At 36.6% G+C, this 16,131-nt stretch overlaps 1 protein-coding gene across 2 annotated transcripts in view; it reads right to left on the bottom strand.

Moving 5' to 3' along the window:
* The window catches only part of LOC127453838 (SHC-transforming protein 1-like), a 58,788-nt gene that overhangs the window by 36,596 nt on the left and 6,061 nt on the right, over nucleotides 1-16,131 (bottom strand). Inside the window, exon 2 of one of the 2 annotated variants that reach the window (XM_051720561.1) lies at nucleotides 2,851-2,892. The exons of the other annotated variant lie outside the window; for it this stretch is intronic. Coding sequence (XP_051576521.1) covers nucleotides 2,851-2,862 — 12 coding nt within the window. The 5' untranslated portion in view covers nucleotides 2,863-2,892. The remainder of the gene's footprint in view (nucleotides 1-2,850; nucleotides 2,893-16,131) is intronic. 2 annotated transcript variants of the gene reach the window in all.

Here is a 16,131-nt window from a genome sequence, read left to right as displayed (position 1 = left end):
AGCAGTACATTTTAAATTGAGGCCTTAAAGGGAGTTCACCCGAAAATGAAAATTCTGTAATCATTTAGGCCTATATACCCTGTCAGCCTCAGTCACATTTGACTTTCAATGTATGGAAAAAGAGATGCAATAAAAGTCAATGGTGATCGAGGCTGCATTTCTGTGCTTTCCTGCATTTCTCATTTTTGAGGTTCATGGAAGAATGAAATTCATACAGGTTTGTTACAACATCAGGGTGAGTAATGACAGTGTTTTTATTTTTGGGTGAACTATTACTTTAAACAAAAACCAAAATAAAGAATGATCACTTTCAAGATTTTTCGATTCATAAAGTAAGATTTCAAGAATAAGGACAAATAAAAATAAAAAGATACCTCACAATGAAGCAAAGAACCACAGAGGAACCCACACCAAGTGAAACAAGACAACTGTTCCATACACAAAGACATGCTTTATTAGGATTGGGAACCGAGAAACGGATCTTATTAAAACTAGCTCCGTATTAAAATAATAACAACTAAATATTGGAAATGAATTATTTTCATGACATTCTGTAACGTTAACAGCTCGAGTATCTACACGTACTAAACATCGTTCTAAAATACTCTTGACGTTGTTTCCTGCACGCAGCTGTCTGCAGTGCTATGTCAAAATAAATAATATTATCTGAGTTGTGAGCATGCTGTCTGCATTGAATGTGATGAGAGAGAAAGACAAAGCCAATGAACAGACAACACATAATTCTACTGCATTCTTCTTACTGGCTGGAAGTTACAGAAAGCTTCAAGAATTACGGAAAAATCTTCACATTCAGTTTTTGTTTGAAATTGTAGATTTCAGTTTCCTAACGTTATATTTCCCAAGTCCGCGTTAATAGAACCGGAACTGGAATCGAAATCTCAATTGCAATCGCCAAATTCCTTACAATTCCCATCCCCACTCTTTAATCATAATACAATTAAGCCATGACAAAAAAGAAAAAAAGATCTCAGATGGTAGATCCACACCATAGAAAGAAAAGAACATGAGCAACAGTAATGAAAAAGACAGAAGAAGCTACTCATGTAGCACCCAAACACAAATCCAAACACCCATCCCATCACCTGGTGCTGTTGGGAGTGTAACCCTAGGCATAGAGGCTGATGATTCTCATTAAGGTCAATATGAAGGTGTTTTACCATGAGACCCACCCTCTCTGATAATCTCAGATAGGATGGACAGGAAGTGAGTTAACAATGAAGAGAGACGCAGAGACAGGCTTCATGGTAAATCTAATAACCTACATTTTCAACTCCCTGCAGAAACAATGTTGTGTAAAAAGAGCCATGTGCATGCATGTGTGGAATGCAGTAAAAGGTATTCATAGACCACATTGCCGCAACACCTGCGTTAGATTTTCTCTTCTGACACGGCTCATTTTAATAAAGCTGTTAGAATGGCTTTTGGTGCTGCGTAACTTTGAAAGGGAATTCTGTCATAATTTACTCAACCTCATGTTGTTCCAAGCAGTACAACTTCCATGGAACATCAAAGAAAAAATGTAGTGGGGGCTTGGGTAGCTCAGCGAGTAAAGACGCTGACTACCACCCCTGGAGTTGTGAGTTCAAATCCAGGGGTGCTGAGTGACTCCAGCCAGGTCTCCTAAGCAACCAAATTGGCCCGTTTGCTAGGGAGGGTAGAGTCACATGGGGTAACCTCCTCACGGTCGCTATAATGTGGTTCGCTCTCAGTGGGGCGCATGGTGAGTTGTGCATGGATGCCTCGGAGAATAGCATGAAGCCTCCACATGCGCTATGTCTCCGTGGTAACGCGCTCAACAAGCCACGTGATAAGATGCGCGGATTGACTGTCTCAGATGTGGAGGCAACTAAGATTAGTCCTTCGCCACCTGGATTGAGGTGAGTCACTACGCCACCACGAGGACTTAGAGCACACGGGGAATTAGGCATTCCAAATTGGGGAGAAAAAAAATGGGAGAAAAAAAAAAAGAAAATGAAAAAAATAAATTTTGCAGAATGCCTGAGCTGCTCTCTTCCATACAATGAAGTAGATAGGAACCAGAGGCTTGCAAGCTCCAAAAATGATAATAAAAAAAAAAAAAAGCATCATAAAGGTAGTCCATACTTGTGCAATATATTCCGATATCTCTGAAGCCATACAATAGCTTTGTGTGAGGAACAGACTGAAAATTAAGTCGTTCTTCACTGAAAATCTTGCTCGAGAGATGTGGTCACAACTCAAGTTTCATTTTAATAAAAAAAGCAGTTGGACATTCTGCTATAAATATCTCCTTCCATGTTACAAGGAAGAAAGATGGTGATGCGAGTTTTGAAACGCATCATGGTGAGTAAATGATGACAGAATTTTCATTTTTGGGTGAACAATTCCTTTAAGAATTGTCTCAATTAGATTTGCAAAAAGCACAAGGGAGCATAAGTAATCAAAACCTATTGTAACACTTAATAAAATAATAAACTCATAACACTCATGTTTTATTCAGCACTCTTCACTATGAGGCTTGTAAAAGCATATTGCCTCACTTAATATAGTTAAACTTGCTTTAATAATACGCACAAAATATTCATGTAAGGTCTGGCCAAAACGTTAGAAGACAAAGAAACCATATGCGTTAAAGAAGGTGTAACTGAAGGTAAATTGTGTAATGTTGGGTCACCACTGAGTAATGGTATTAGGCAGGGTTTATAAGGTAAATAAAAATGCTACCACTTGTAATTCAGAAGTGAAAGGAGTGTACAATAAACAAGTTAGGTCAGAATGTTTGGTAATATTGGACCAGCCTCCATGCCTTTGGCTAAAAATGTGTGTGTGTGTGTGTCTCGGAAAGCTTACCACATACTCCATTGGAAAACACGCTTTTGTGTATCAGTTTTCCTAGAAAGTGCATGTAAATGTACATTAGCATGTTCATTCAAAATCACATGACATATCAGCAAAGCCACCAATCACAGCAAGCCTTCGATTAGCCTTGGGCCAAATCATCAGGTAAGGAAAAAAGGATGTTTTAATGCCAACATTTGTTTTTTGGATTGATCCAAACAGCACTTGACTGGAAAAAGTCTAACTTGTTTAGCAACAGGCATTGCTCAGGTGTGCATTTTGTGTGAACTGTGTGTGTGTGTGTATGTTATTATGTACAAGGATTCAATTGGGGATTATGACAAAAGACTTTCTAAATTAGTCCCTTTTCCTGTAGCACCTGGGAGAAAAACATCATGTGACAGTAAACTGCTCTCATTAAAGCCAACACACAAGTACTGTAAATGAGGCTGCAATTGATTTTGTCTGATTATGAGTACACACATGCAGAGGGTGTGCAATAAGGCTTTCAAATTAATATTCCGACATAGGTGCAATGAATAAAACAAAACGTGGGTGTCTCAATAAGCATTTTAAAGGTTGAATTTCCTTTTAAATTGACAGCATTTAAAAAATGCACTGTTGCTGCACGAGATGCTGAAAAAAAAAAAAAACAGTGAAACACAGCGCAACTGTCAAATACATCCGTCTAGTGCAAGCATAGAAAAAGACGAACGTTTTTGGAGTGAGCAGCCTCCAGAGGTGGAGGTCTTTGGCGGTTGTGTCTTTACTATCCTTTGCTCTCTTATCAGCATCTTGCTGCATTAGCATTAGGTAGGTACATACAACCATTTTTCTTTATCCCCTTTTCTCCCCAACTTGGAATGCCCAATTCCCACTACTTAAGAGGTCCTCGTGGTGGCGTGGTAACTCACCTCAATCCTGATCAACTAGTTTATCTAGAAAAAAAAGAAAATATTTATTATATATATATATATATATATATATATATATATATATATATATATATATATATATATATATATATATATATATTGGCTTTAATATTTTTTATCTAAAATATGAAAATCTAGATTTTTTTTTAGTGTGCTGCTGTGAGCTATTACATATTTTGCTTGGTAAAACTGTGCAGATTAATTAATCGGCACATCATGTAATTAATTAGATCAATATTTTTAATCGATTGACAGCCCTAATTTTTATATATATACTATTTTGGCAACATATTTTAATGTTTAAAGTTACTTTTTATTTTAAGGATTAAAGTTATTTTTTATTCAATTCAGAGGTGTAGGCTGTAGGTAAACAATTGCGGTTTCGTAAATAAGTCGCTGTTAATTTAGTAAGCGCTCCAACTGATTAATTGAGTTCATTCAATGAAGGATTCATCAGATTGATTCAAACCGATAACTTATCAGTTGATGAGTCGTTTGAATTGATTCATTAATAGAACCATATCATAAGAGTCATTTGTTCATCAACCGGACTATGCTGTGTGTGTTTTTTCAAAGGCAAAGGCAACGAACAAACACAACGCAACTGAAAGACGTGATGTTTTGGCATTGTTTCGCGGTAATTTCGATGTAATCTGCAAAATCAAAACTATAAATGATAAAATGGTATAAATGACAAAATATAATTTATTTTGCTGTGGGGCTGGAGATTCAATAGCAGTAGGACATTTAACATTTAAAAACACAACTCGTCTCTTGAAATCAGCCTAATAATACAGGGCTTCCTAAAGACCAATTAGTTGACTAATTGTTCCAGCAACCAACCAACTATTTAATTTTTAAAAGTTGCAGTTTTGCTCATCCCTAAAATAAACTGAAAACAGCATATTAAAGAATATCTGAGTGTTTGCTATGGATGTGGTCATGCTCAGACAAACCAAGGAATGAGAGGAATGACAAGACAGGATGGGAAATGGGTATGTATGCTCTAGCTTGCCTGGCTTTTGTCTCCAGCACACACAGGCAGACTGAATCAATGACAGGGTGCACATGTTCCAGCCTGCTGGGAGTTTGATCAGAGTAGGTAACATTCTTGAAGCTCCACCCAGAATAGAACAGTTCCAGCGGTCAGTAACCAATGGCAACTCCTCTGGAACACTTTGGTTCTGTCTCGTTTGGAAGGCTGCGTCCTCCAGAGGTCGCATTTATCGGCCGCATACGTCATCGAGGCTGTCTCGTTTCAGAAAAGCGAGTAGGACACTCCAAATGCAGCCTTCGAATGCAACCTGCTTTCACAGGAATTCTGAGGATGCATGAGGTGTATCCTTCGTGGGCACTGACAACCCACAATTCTTTGCTTCAATGGAAATGAACATCATTTGTCTAAAAAAATAAATGACGCCAATTTGCTCAAAAATATGATGTTTAAATGCAAGTAATGTTAATTCCCAAGCTGAAGTACCTCAGTAGACAGGTCCAGAGTATATCATATGTATAATTATAGTAATATATTATTAAAATAAAGTATTATAGACTAAAAGTACACCTGTAAAATCTATTTTCTTTTCTCTTTACATCATTATAACTCTCCTAAACTTTACCTCATACATTCCCTTCTAAAGGGACTTTGTTCTCTTCTCACTCAAAGCGCTCGTGCTTGTTAAAGAGTGGCTTGTTGTCATAGCAACCATGTTACGTTCCGTTTCCGTTTGTCCTATGAAGGCCGTCTTGTTTAAACGAGGCTTGTTTAAAGGAGGACGCTCTGTATACTGCAGCCTTCAAAGGACGCGTCCTACCTAGCACAGCCTTCAAAACGAGACAGCTTTTGTGTTACTTTGGTAACAATGTGCTCTCTGCTTATCAACTATATTACTCTACAGAGGCCATGGATCTCAAAGGCATTGTGGGTGCACTTTGAAATCACATTCACACTCTAACCTCCATGTGCAGCTGTTGGCAGAAGAATAAAGGCAGTCAGACTTGTATAACGATGATAACTCAAGATGATTTATTATCATATTCCATTTCCAGCAAACAGAAGTGAAATGCACCTGCAAAAATGTTATTTTAAATTAGTGTAAAAGACACTGAAAAGTTTAATTGATAAAAAGACAGCTAGGTCAAACCACAATTCACTTTCTTTTGTAAATCTGAAATCCGATAGCAGAAATTGGACAGCAAAGGAGAATATGCAGGTGTCCCGTATGATCCTGTATATCTGCCACAAAACGTCTCATAGAAAACTCTTAAAAATCAAAGATTAAATGACATGAATCTTGCACACTTTGGCTCCTGGCGTTTGCATCCATGTATGCGCACATTATAGCAGCCTGGGAACCAGCAAACAAAACCTTGTTTCCGAACGTATAAAAACAACCAGATATCATAGAACCACGTTACTATAACTATGTTTTTGCAAAAGGATTTTTACGTGCCTCGTTCTACCTATCGCTGCAGTTTTCTGGGGAAATAAAAACTAGAGGCACAACAACAAAGTTTTATTCACTTTCACACAAATCACGAGTAAAACGGCAGATTAACACTTCATAAACAGTTATTTTTTGTTCTGTTCCCTACACAATACTATCTTATGACCAGTGGTCGACCGATATATTGCAGAGGCCGATAAATCGGCCGATATTCTTATTTTTTTTAAATATTTTATAATAACTTTCCTGTTTGGCTGATTTGTTTCTTGAGGGCTCTGAGAATCACCTGCTTGCATGTGAAGCGACTGAGACATGTAAACGACCAGTCACGGTTCATTTTGTTGTTATGTGCCATTGTGTTATTACAATAATAGACGGTTTGCAACACGGTGTCGTTTAAACGGTCCGCATATCAAAGCCGCGATAGACGCGTTTGAGCTCATAATGTTAAAGTGCTCTCCTCAACAGTTCCCTGTAACTTTTAACTGTCTTGTCTAATGATAAAAAGGCCAATATCAATAAAACTAATATCATATACCGTCTGCAAATATGCACATATCATTTAAACAGATGTAATAAACCAACCTCACACAACTTTGGCAGATCCAGCATCCTGTGGAGCTTCCTCTCAAGCATGCATTCTAACAATCTCTCCTCAACAGTTCCCTGTAACTTTTAACTTTCTTTTCTAATGATAAAAGGCAAATATCAATAAAACGTCTATTATACCATCTGCAAATATGCATATATCTCATTTAAACAGATGTAATTCATGAACCTCACGAAAATCCAGAGTTTTCTTCCTGTCGAGTGCTCATCTACAGCAATATCCTCCTCTGAAGCGCATATTCCATCAGCCAGAATCAAAACTTTAGTATTAGGATCAAAAGTTCCTCTGATTCACAAATCATGATGGTCACTCCGTGACAATCCAAGCAGGCGATCCAGGCCGTTTAAACTGTCAGAAGATTGCTGCTTGCACTGGATCCACACAAGCACGTGAGTGCAACTTTAAAGTAAAAGCACTTCACATGTTCTATAAGTAAATGTCTTATTCACTATGCACTGTATGTGCAATTGGTTTGATTGGCTATTTTTGAGAAAATGCGATTGCTAATGTGGACAGGCCATCCATGGTTGCTGGACTACTGTATGTGCGTTTATTTCCTTCTTCCTAATATATTAATAATTTCTTTATGGGCAAATAAATTACTAAAATTTGATGACTCAACAGAAATCAGACGAAACCGCTATCTACCATTTAAAATACAATATTATTTTTTTACATTATTTTTGTGAAATTGAGAAAATATAGTGTTGTCACGGTACCAAAATTGCAGTAGTCAGTACCGATACCAGTGAAATTTTACAGATCTCGATACCAACTTCGATACCACAGCAAAAATATGCTAATATGATAATGTGCTATTGAACATACCCATTTTCCCTATTTAAAAAGTTACATTTCAATGTAAATAATACATTTAAAGAAATGCATGTTTCCTTCAAGTGTTTCTCAATCAAGGATGCATAGCTTACGTGTTTTTAAGTAGCGCCCTGAAATCGGTTTTATTCTTTACCAAATCATGTTTTCCTTTTAGTTATTATTATTATTATTAATACTATTTTCCAGAACTCCATGTTTTAGAGTTTTATTTAATTTCATCTTCAAAATTGTGTCTAATCAATTCATTCTTAAAACATTTAACAAGTGAAAGTAGAACTTCTCAACTTTGATAAAATTTGATCAAATGGCAGTATTGCTTGTGATATTTTGCTTAGTTATTATTTTTTATTATTATTTATTATCATCATTACAGTGAATATTACATTTTACTATAGAGTTGTAACATATTTCTGTCACAATTTCTTCAATTACAGGGCTCTAGCTTATATTTTGAAACATGCTTTTATTATGGCATGTATATTTTGCATGAATCTTCAATTTCCGGGTAAACAGTTTGTGACACAGAGACATTTAAGTCACGTCTGAAACCTCATCTTTTTACACTGGCCTTTTGAGTCTGACAAATGAAATGTAAGACACTTTAGTGTTTGTATTTTGTGTTTTAGATTATGGATGTTTGTGTATGTGGTGATTTTCAAATGTTATGTTTTAAATTTTATTACTGTGAAGCACTTTGGTGAACTCTGTTTTAAATGCTACATAAATAAAGTTGAGTTGAGATTAAAGCGCAAATGCTGTGAATTATAGAAATATATATAGTTTACATGTGCTGCGTGGTTCACTGAAGATTAGTGCTCTGTCATCTGATACAACATGTTGTGAATGATTCTCAATATGTTTGAGCGGTCGGATTTATAGTACATTCAAAGTATGCAGCTCTTCCACACTAAGATTGCAGCCTTTAGCGAATTAATAAATCACACTAGGACATGTCATGATTTTAATTTGATTAACTGTCCATTTCAGTGTAAGGAGTAACAGAGCATGCACTCAAAATGAGCATTTTAAAGCAGCCGTGTGTCAGTCATACTGCGCGCTGGTACTGGATTGAGTCAGTGCTCGGTACTACCAGTACTGCAGAAACACTGGTATCATTACATCTTTTTTATTTTAGTATCAACTTGGTACCGAAGTACAGGTACTTTTGACAACACTAGTGCTAAATAAGAGTTTATTCAATTTTTAGCAATTTTATGTTATTTACTCTATTAAATTGTGTGATATATCAGCATTGTATTGGCCAATTGGCCACCTTGCACTCTGGATATCGGCATCAGCCATTAAAAAAACCCATATCGGTCGATCACTACTTATTACATCGAAACACTTACTATAACGCATGATTTAAAAAATTATAAATTTTTACGCTTGCATTCCATAACCAACTATATTTACAAGCTCATTCAAGTGTGAAGCGATGGACTTTAAACACAGGAGATCGTGGTTCGAGTCCAGCAAAGCATGCGAGTCAGCACGTAAGCCAAAAGTGTCACAGAAGTGCCACGAAATGACGTGGACATTTCAGATTGAGATGTAGGATTTAAAACTACAAAAACAGACGAGGGTTTAAGGTTAATGCTCTATCATCTTACATTTGCTTTTTATGACACTACTGGTTAGATTTCAGTTAAAGGTTTAGTTTAGGGAGGTACCCCTTAGTGGAAACTGCAGTGATATGTGAAATGAACCACGTAATTTCATTTTGCAAAAAATGGAAAATAATTTTCCATGAGATCAGACTGGATAAAAACCTGTGCATCCTGACAACTGGAAATTGTGTAACGGCAGCCAATCATATTGGAGCTTGCATTTTGAGAAAACTATTGTCGTTTTGGTGTGCAATACAGTTGAAGTCTGAAGTTTACATACACCTTAGCCAAATACCTTTAAACTCAGTTTTTAATTGTTTAATTGTAAGACATTTAATCGTAGAAAACTTTCCCTGTCTTAGGTCAGTTAGGATCAAATTTTTTAAGAATGTGAAATGTCAGAATTATAGTAGAAAGAATTATTAATTTCAGCTTTTATTTCTTTCATCAGATTCCCAGTGGGTCAGAAGTTTACATACACTTTATTAGTATTTGGCAGCATTGCCTTTAAATTGTTTAAATTGGGTCAAACATTTTGGGTAGCCTTCCACAAGCTTCTCACAATAAATTGCTGGAATTTTGGCCCATTCCTCCAGACAAAACTGGTGTATCTGAGTCAGGTTTGTAGGCCTCCTTGCTCACACACGCTTTTTCAGTTCTGCCCACACATTTTCTGTTGGATTGAGGTCAGGGCTTTGTGATGGCCTCTCCAATACCTTGACTTTGTTGTCCTTAAGTCATTTTGCCACAAATTTGGAGGTATGCTTGGGGTCATTGTCCATTTGGAAGAACCATTTGCGACCAAGCTTTAACTTCCTGGCTGATGTCTGGAGATGTTGCTTCAATTTATACACATCATTTTCCTTTCTCATGATGCCATCTATTTTGTTAAGTGCACCAGTCCCTCCTGCAGCACCCCCACAAAATGATGCTGCCACCCCCATGCTTCACGGTTGGGATGGTGTTCTCTGGCTTGCAAGCCTCACCCTTTTTCCTTCAAACATAACAATGGTCAGTATGACCAAACAGTTAAATATTTGTTTCATCAGACCAGAGGACATTTCTCCAGAACGTAAGATCTTTGTCCCCATGTGCACTTGCAAACTGCAGTCTGCCTTTTTTTTGGCGGTTTTGGAGCAGTGGCTTCTTCCTTGCTGAGCAGCCTTTCAGGTTATGTCAATATAGGACTTGTTTTACTGTAGATATAGATACCTGTCTACCGGTTTCCTCCAGCATCTTCACAAGGTCCTTTGCTGTTGTTCTGGGATTGATTTGCACTTTTCACACCAAACTACGTTCATCTCTAGTAGACAGAATGCATCTCCTTCCTGAGCGGTATGATGGCTGCATGGTACCATGATGTTTATACTTGTGTACTATTGTTTGTACAGATGAATGTGGTACCTTCAAGCATTTGGAAATTGCTCCCAAGGATGAACCAGACTTGTGGAGGTCCACAATTTTGGAGGTCTTGGCTGATTTCTTTTGATTTATCCATGACGTCAAGCAAAGCGGTACTGAGTTTGAAGATAGGCCTTAAAATACATCCAAAGGTACACCTCCAATTGACACCAATTAGTCTATCAGAAGCTAAATTAGGCTTGATATCATTTTCTGGAATTTTCCTGAAAAGCTGCTTAAAGGCACAGTTAACTTAGTGTATATAAACTTCTGACCCACTGGAATTGTGATACAGTCAATTAAAAGTGAAACAATCTGCCTGTAAACAATTGTTGGAAAAACAATTGTCATGTCATGCACAAAGTAGATGTCCTAAACAACTTATGTTAATATGAAATCTGTGGAGTGGTTAAAAAATGAGTTTTAATAACTTCAACCTAAGTATATGTAAACTGTATGCATCAGACGTTCTGTGAACTATTCATGGGTAAAATTTTTGGTTGCGGGAAGAACGCCAAGCTAGTTTATTACCCCTAGACATTAACTACGTTTCCATCCAAGGACTGTTTGCTAAAAAAGTTTTAACGCATCAAAATAAAGATAATGGAAATGCAAATTATCGCAAAAATTTCACAAGTGTCGACATAATATTTTTCCGTTTAACTCTAGCGCATGTCGATACTTCAAATGTCGCGAAAATCTGGTTTGGAAACACTTTTTGTCGAGAAAATTGGCATTAAAGCAAAAATTTAGTGTCACATGACAGAATTTGCCACAATTGTTAGCCTGTGTTAATCATGATGACAGTATACATCCTTGAAAGCCAATTTATTGTACGTGATTATGGATTGATCTTAACGGCATAAAGATCCGATCACTGCAAACATGACACTTCCAGGAGTACCAACACAAATATCTCGTATCATGCACATGGACAAGTGCACGGAGAACAAATGAATGGCCACTGTTTGTGATTAATGTAATAGCGGTAGACATCCGTTTATTTATTAAAGTTGCTTTTCCACACCATTCAAAATAATAGACAGCAGTCATGGAATTAGACCAAAATACAAAATAACATATCATTTCTGTGCACAAAGATGTTTTAAATTAAAAATAAATACACAATACTAGGAGAAACGCTTCAGTGTGCTTTTCTGAAACACTAACATAGCCCAATTCTATTAAATTGTTTAGCTTACTTTTGAGCACATTTCCCTGTATTAAATTAAATAAACTACCAAGTGAAAAAAGCATTAAACAAATTAATTACCAAATGAATAGACCTATATATTAGCCTTATCCTGTTCTATAGGCAACATTCTCAGAATGTTCTACACTTTTTTCAAGACTATAAACTATCAGAACTATTTGTCCAATGAGTTCACTTTCAGAAACGAGCTTTTGAACATTTTAAAACATTTAAATATTTTAAATCTAACCCTCATTACATTGGGTCGTATTTGCTGAGCTTCTTCAGAAAATGTAAATTACATTATGACATTAAATTAATTTTAGATGACAATCAAGTTTAGTTGGTTGTTAAAAGTTGCTGGACAAATATGCAGGACATAATGCAGTTGTGATGGCAATGCTTTAGATTAGATGATTGTTCAAAATAGCCTATTGAATATCAGGAATGTATCATATACAGTTGTGCTCAAATGATTGCATACCCTGGCAGAAACTGTGAAATTTTGGCATTGATTTTGAAAATATGACTGATCATGCAAAAAAACTGTCTTTTATTTAAGGATAGTGATCATATGAAGCCATTTATCATCACATAGTTGTTTGGCTCTTTTTTAAAATCATAATGATAACAGAAATCACCCAAATGGCCCTGATCAAAAGTTTACATACCCTTGAATGTTTGGCCTTGTTACAGACACACAGGGTGACACACACAGGTTAAAATGGCAATTAAAGGTTAATTTCCCACACCTGTAGCTTTTTAAATTGCAATTACTGCCTGTGTATAAATAGTCAATGAGTTTGTTAGCTCTCACGTGGATGCACTGAGCAGGCTAGATACTGAGCCATGGGGGGCAGAAAAGAACTGTCAAAAGACCTGTGCAACAAGGTAATGAAACTTTATAAAGATGGAAAAGAATATAAAAAGATATCCAAAGCCTTGAAAATGCCAGTCAGTACTGTTCAATCACTTATTAAGAAGTGGAAAATTTGGGGATCTCTTGATACCAAGCCAAGATCAGGTAGACCAAGAAAGATTTCAGCCACAACTGCCAGAAGAATTGTTCAGGATACAAAGAAAAACCCACAGGTAACCTCAGGAGAAATACAGGCTGCTCTGGAAAAAGATGGTGTGGTTGTTTCAAGGAGCACAATACGACGATACTTGAACAAAAATGAGCTGCATGGTCGAGTTGCCAGAAAAAAAAGCCCGGTTACAATATGCCTGACAACACCTTGACACGCCTCACAGCTTCTGGCACACTGTAATTTGGAGTGACAAGACCAAAATAGAGCTTTATGTTCACTACCATAAGCGCTATGTTTGGAGAGGGGTCAACAAGTATTGTGCTCCTTGAAACAACCACACCGTCTTTTCCAGAGCAGCCTGTATTTCTCCTGAGGATTCAACTGTAAATTACACCACATCAACTGTTCCCTTTTGATTGTAATTCCTCATCTTCTGATTGCTTTTATTTGTGAAATTAAAATGACAGTAAGCTGGCTAATTTCAATGAATTCTCAATACTCTCCCCATTTTACCAAAATTTCAGAGGAAAAAAAATTAGGGACATCTGGGAGGTGAATTAGCGATAAACACATTTCTGTATGGAAACGGCTTCAGGGGAGATTTCTTTTGTGCTAAACCAAAACATATGTGACAAAGTGTTTTAACGTTTTTCTTAACGTTTAGAGTAAACTTATTAAAAGTAAAATAGTAATTAAAATAAAGTTGTAAAGAAAATGCAATCATTTATTTATTTTCATTTTGTAAGCTCTGTATTCATTTAATTCAGGGAATAATGCTTTCATATTGCTGAAGTGTTACACTTTTCTCCAAGTATTTTCTGCTTATTTATTTATTAAAACATTTTATATAAAATGAAAAAAAAAACATTGAAAGAGCTTGTGTAGAGTGATAACTGGGCACAAATGTTGCTATGGTGGTGCAAATGCAGAGTAGGTTTCTTTCCAAATGAATTGGGTGCGAGAAAGATATGGACTTTCTCATCTGGCCGTCACAATAGCAGTCACAATATACGGCTGCAATGCTACATTTCTGACACTGCCAGAACTTCGTCAGAGGCTAAAGATCATCACAAAGGCTATTAATCGGCCATCTGTGAACATGTCACACTGAATGTTGTAAGATTGCCGATTTTGCCCTACGATGACAGAAATCCTTTAGGATTCCCGAAATTTGTCTCAGACGGCAGAATCGTGTCCAAAATCGTAGTGTGCACTGGGCTTTAGTCATAAATGATATCGTGAAGACCTAGAGACATAAGTCATGCCACATTCCAAGTTAAAAGTTCTGACAGTCTGGATCACCACTGTTTACATGCTAATAGACAGCTGACCCTGGTGTGACCTCTGCAAGGATCTCGGGAACACTGCAATTCTCATGCTGGTTTCATGACAGAAGTTAAAGAACAGCAGGTTAGTGAGGCAGGGAAAACGACATAAAAGAGCTATGATAACTTTTACATGTGGTTTCGCATTGGTCTCGTGATGTCTTTGATTCTCTTAAGCAAGTTCACAACATAAAAAAAGAAACCCCGATGTTCTCATCATCGTAGTGCAGGTGTACTGTGCACTACAATAGGCCTATATCAAGAAAGTACACGACATGTTCAATTGAAATGGTGGTACAACATCATAACAGAAATATTAGAAAACTGAGAAAACACACAATAGGCCCTTTAGTTTTCAAGTTCTTACTGTCACACACAGAAATTATTACTAAGATACATCCATCAACTCATGGCTACCCTGTGTGACGGTATAAATAGGTTACAAGCACGAGGATTAAATTGTGGGAATCTGTCAGTGCCTTTCTGAGTGGACATTAGATTAGCATTCACTCAGGCTTCTAGACTACAAATGTGTGAGCTTTCTATTTTAAGTCTCTTCCTCGCTCCCTCCTTCTCTCTTTTCACAGTACTACCGCAGTTTGTCTAGCTAAAATACATATACACAGTAGCGCCTGCTTCCTCAAACAGCAATTTCCACTCTCTCTTCCTCTCTTGCAGCAGAAAATAGACCACGACATCTAAAAAAAAGAATAACATTATTATTTCTTGTAATTTCCCAGTCTTGAAGAGTATATATTAACTGAATTTTCTCATGCTTCACAGTAAAAACAAAAAACAAAAAACTGCAAGCCAACCACTTACTAGTCAATTAGCGAGTTTTAATCTACATTTATTTTTAAAGTTTTGGTGCTTTAATTAGCGTGCTGATTAGCTATAGATGTAAGACAGTTTGCGCATCTCTCCACAGGCACTGCATTTTTAACACAGCATGAAGACATTTAACTTTTAGAATAGTCCATAGTACACTTTTAGAAATGTGTCACAAGACCCCTGCATTCTGTTCTTTTCCATTGTGCTCCATCTAGCCATTTTTGAATGCAAAAACATGATAGGCTATATGCAAATGCTAGTGATGGGAACTGTACAGTATTTAATGATTCAGATTCCAATTACTCTTAACAATTCTGGTTCCTTAACAATACTTTTAGTACTTTTGAGGAAGATTATTTGGAAATAAGAAATGCAATTCTTATTACATTAACTCAGCAATCTGTTGCCAAATGATGAGATCCTTTCAGATTTCGACAGAGCAAATGTAACAAATCAGAAATGTAATACAATTCTTGTAAAAGGCATGCATTTACACAGATCCAATAATTGATCCCAACTATACTGCACACTGAATATTCTATTTATTTAATAAATCGTTTTTATCAAAACGAGTAAAATTGCAATTGCAATAGAGTGATTTGGGGCGTTTTCAGACCTGTAGCTTGCTTGATTGTTCAGAAACAGGAGCTAAAAAAGTTACAATGTTGCAATGCTGCATGTTTTCACAAGGTTATATTTTAAAATGCACCAAAACTGTAAAATGTCCGTCAAGGTTATTTTTATCCGTCATTAGTTGCTTTTGCATTATTTCTGCAGAATGACAGAATCACTATGGATTTTAATTAGCGTTTGTGATGATATGCAGCCGAGTGTGATATAAAAAAGTTCAGATCAGCTTGTCAGAATGATTTTTTTCAAACAAGGTGCTAATGGGTGCTCTGTCTCCCTCTACCTGGCCAGTCATTATGTTAATAAAGCCAACACCTGAAACCAGATTGGAACTCAAGTCTGTGACTCAGACTCGAGTCACACTTAAGTCGCAAAAAAAAAAAAAAAATAATGACTTGCGACTTGACTTAGACTCTAAATCATAGACTCATTAAAAACACGTCA

The sequence above is a fragment of the Myxocyprinus asiaticus genome, chromosome 16, assembly GCF_019703515.2.
Source record: "Myxocyprinus asiaticus isolate MX2 ecotype Aquarium Trade chromosome 16, UBuf_Myxa_2, whole genome shotgun sequence".
NCBI classification, from domain to species: Eukaryota; Metazoa; Chordata; class Actinopteri; order Cypriniformes; family Catostomidae; genus Myxocyprinus; species Myxocyprinus asiaticus.
This window is presented reverse-complemented; position numbering and strand designations above follow the sequence as displayed.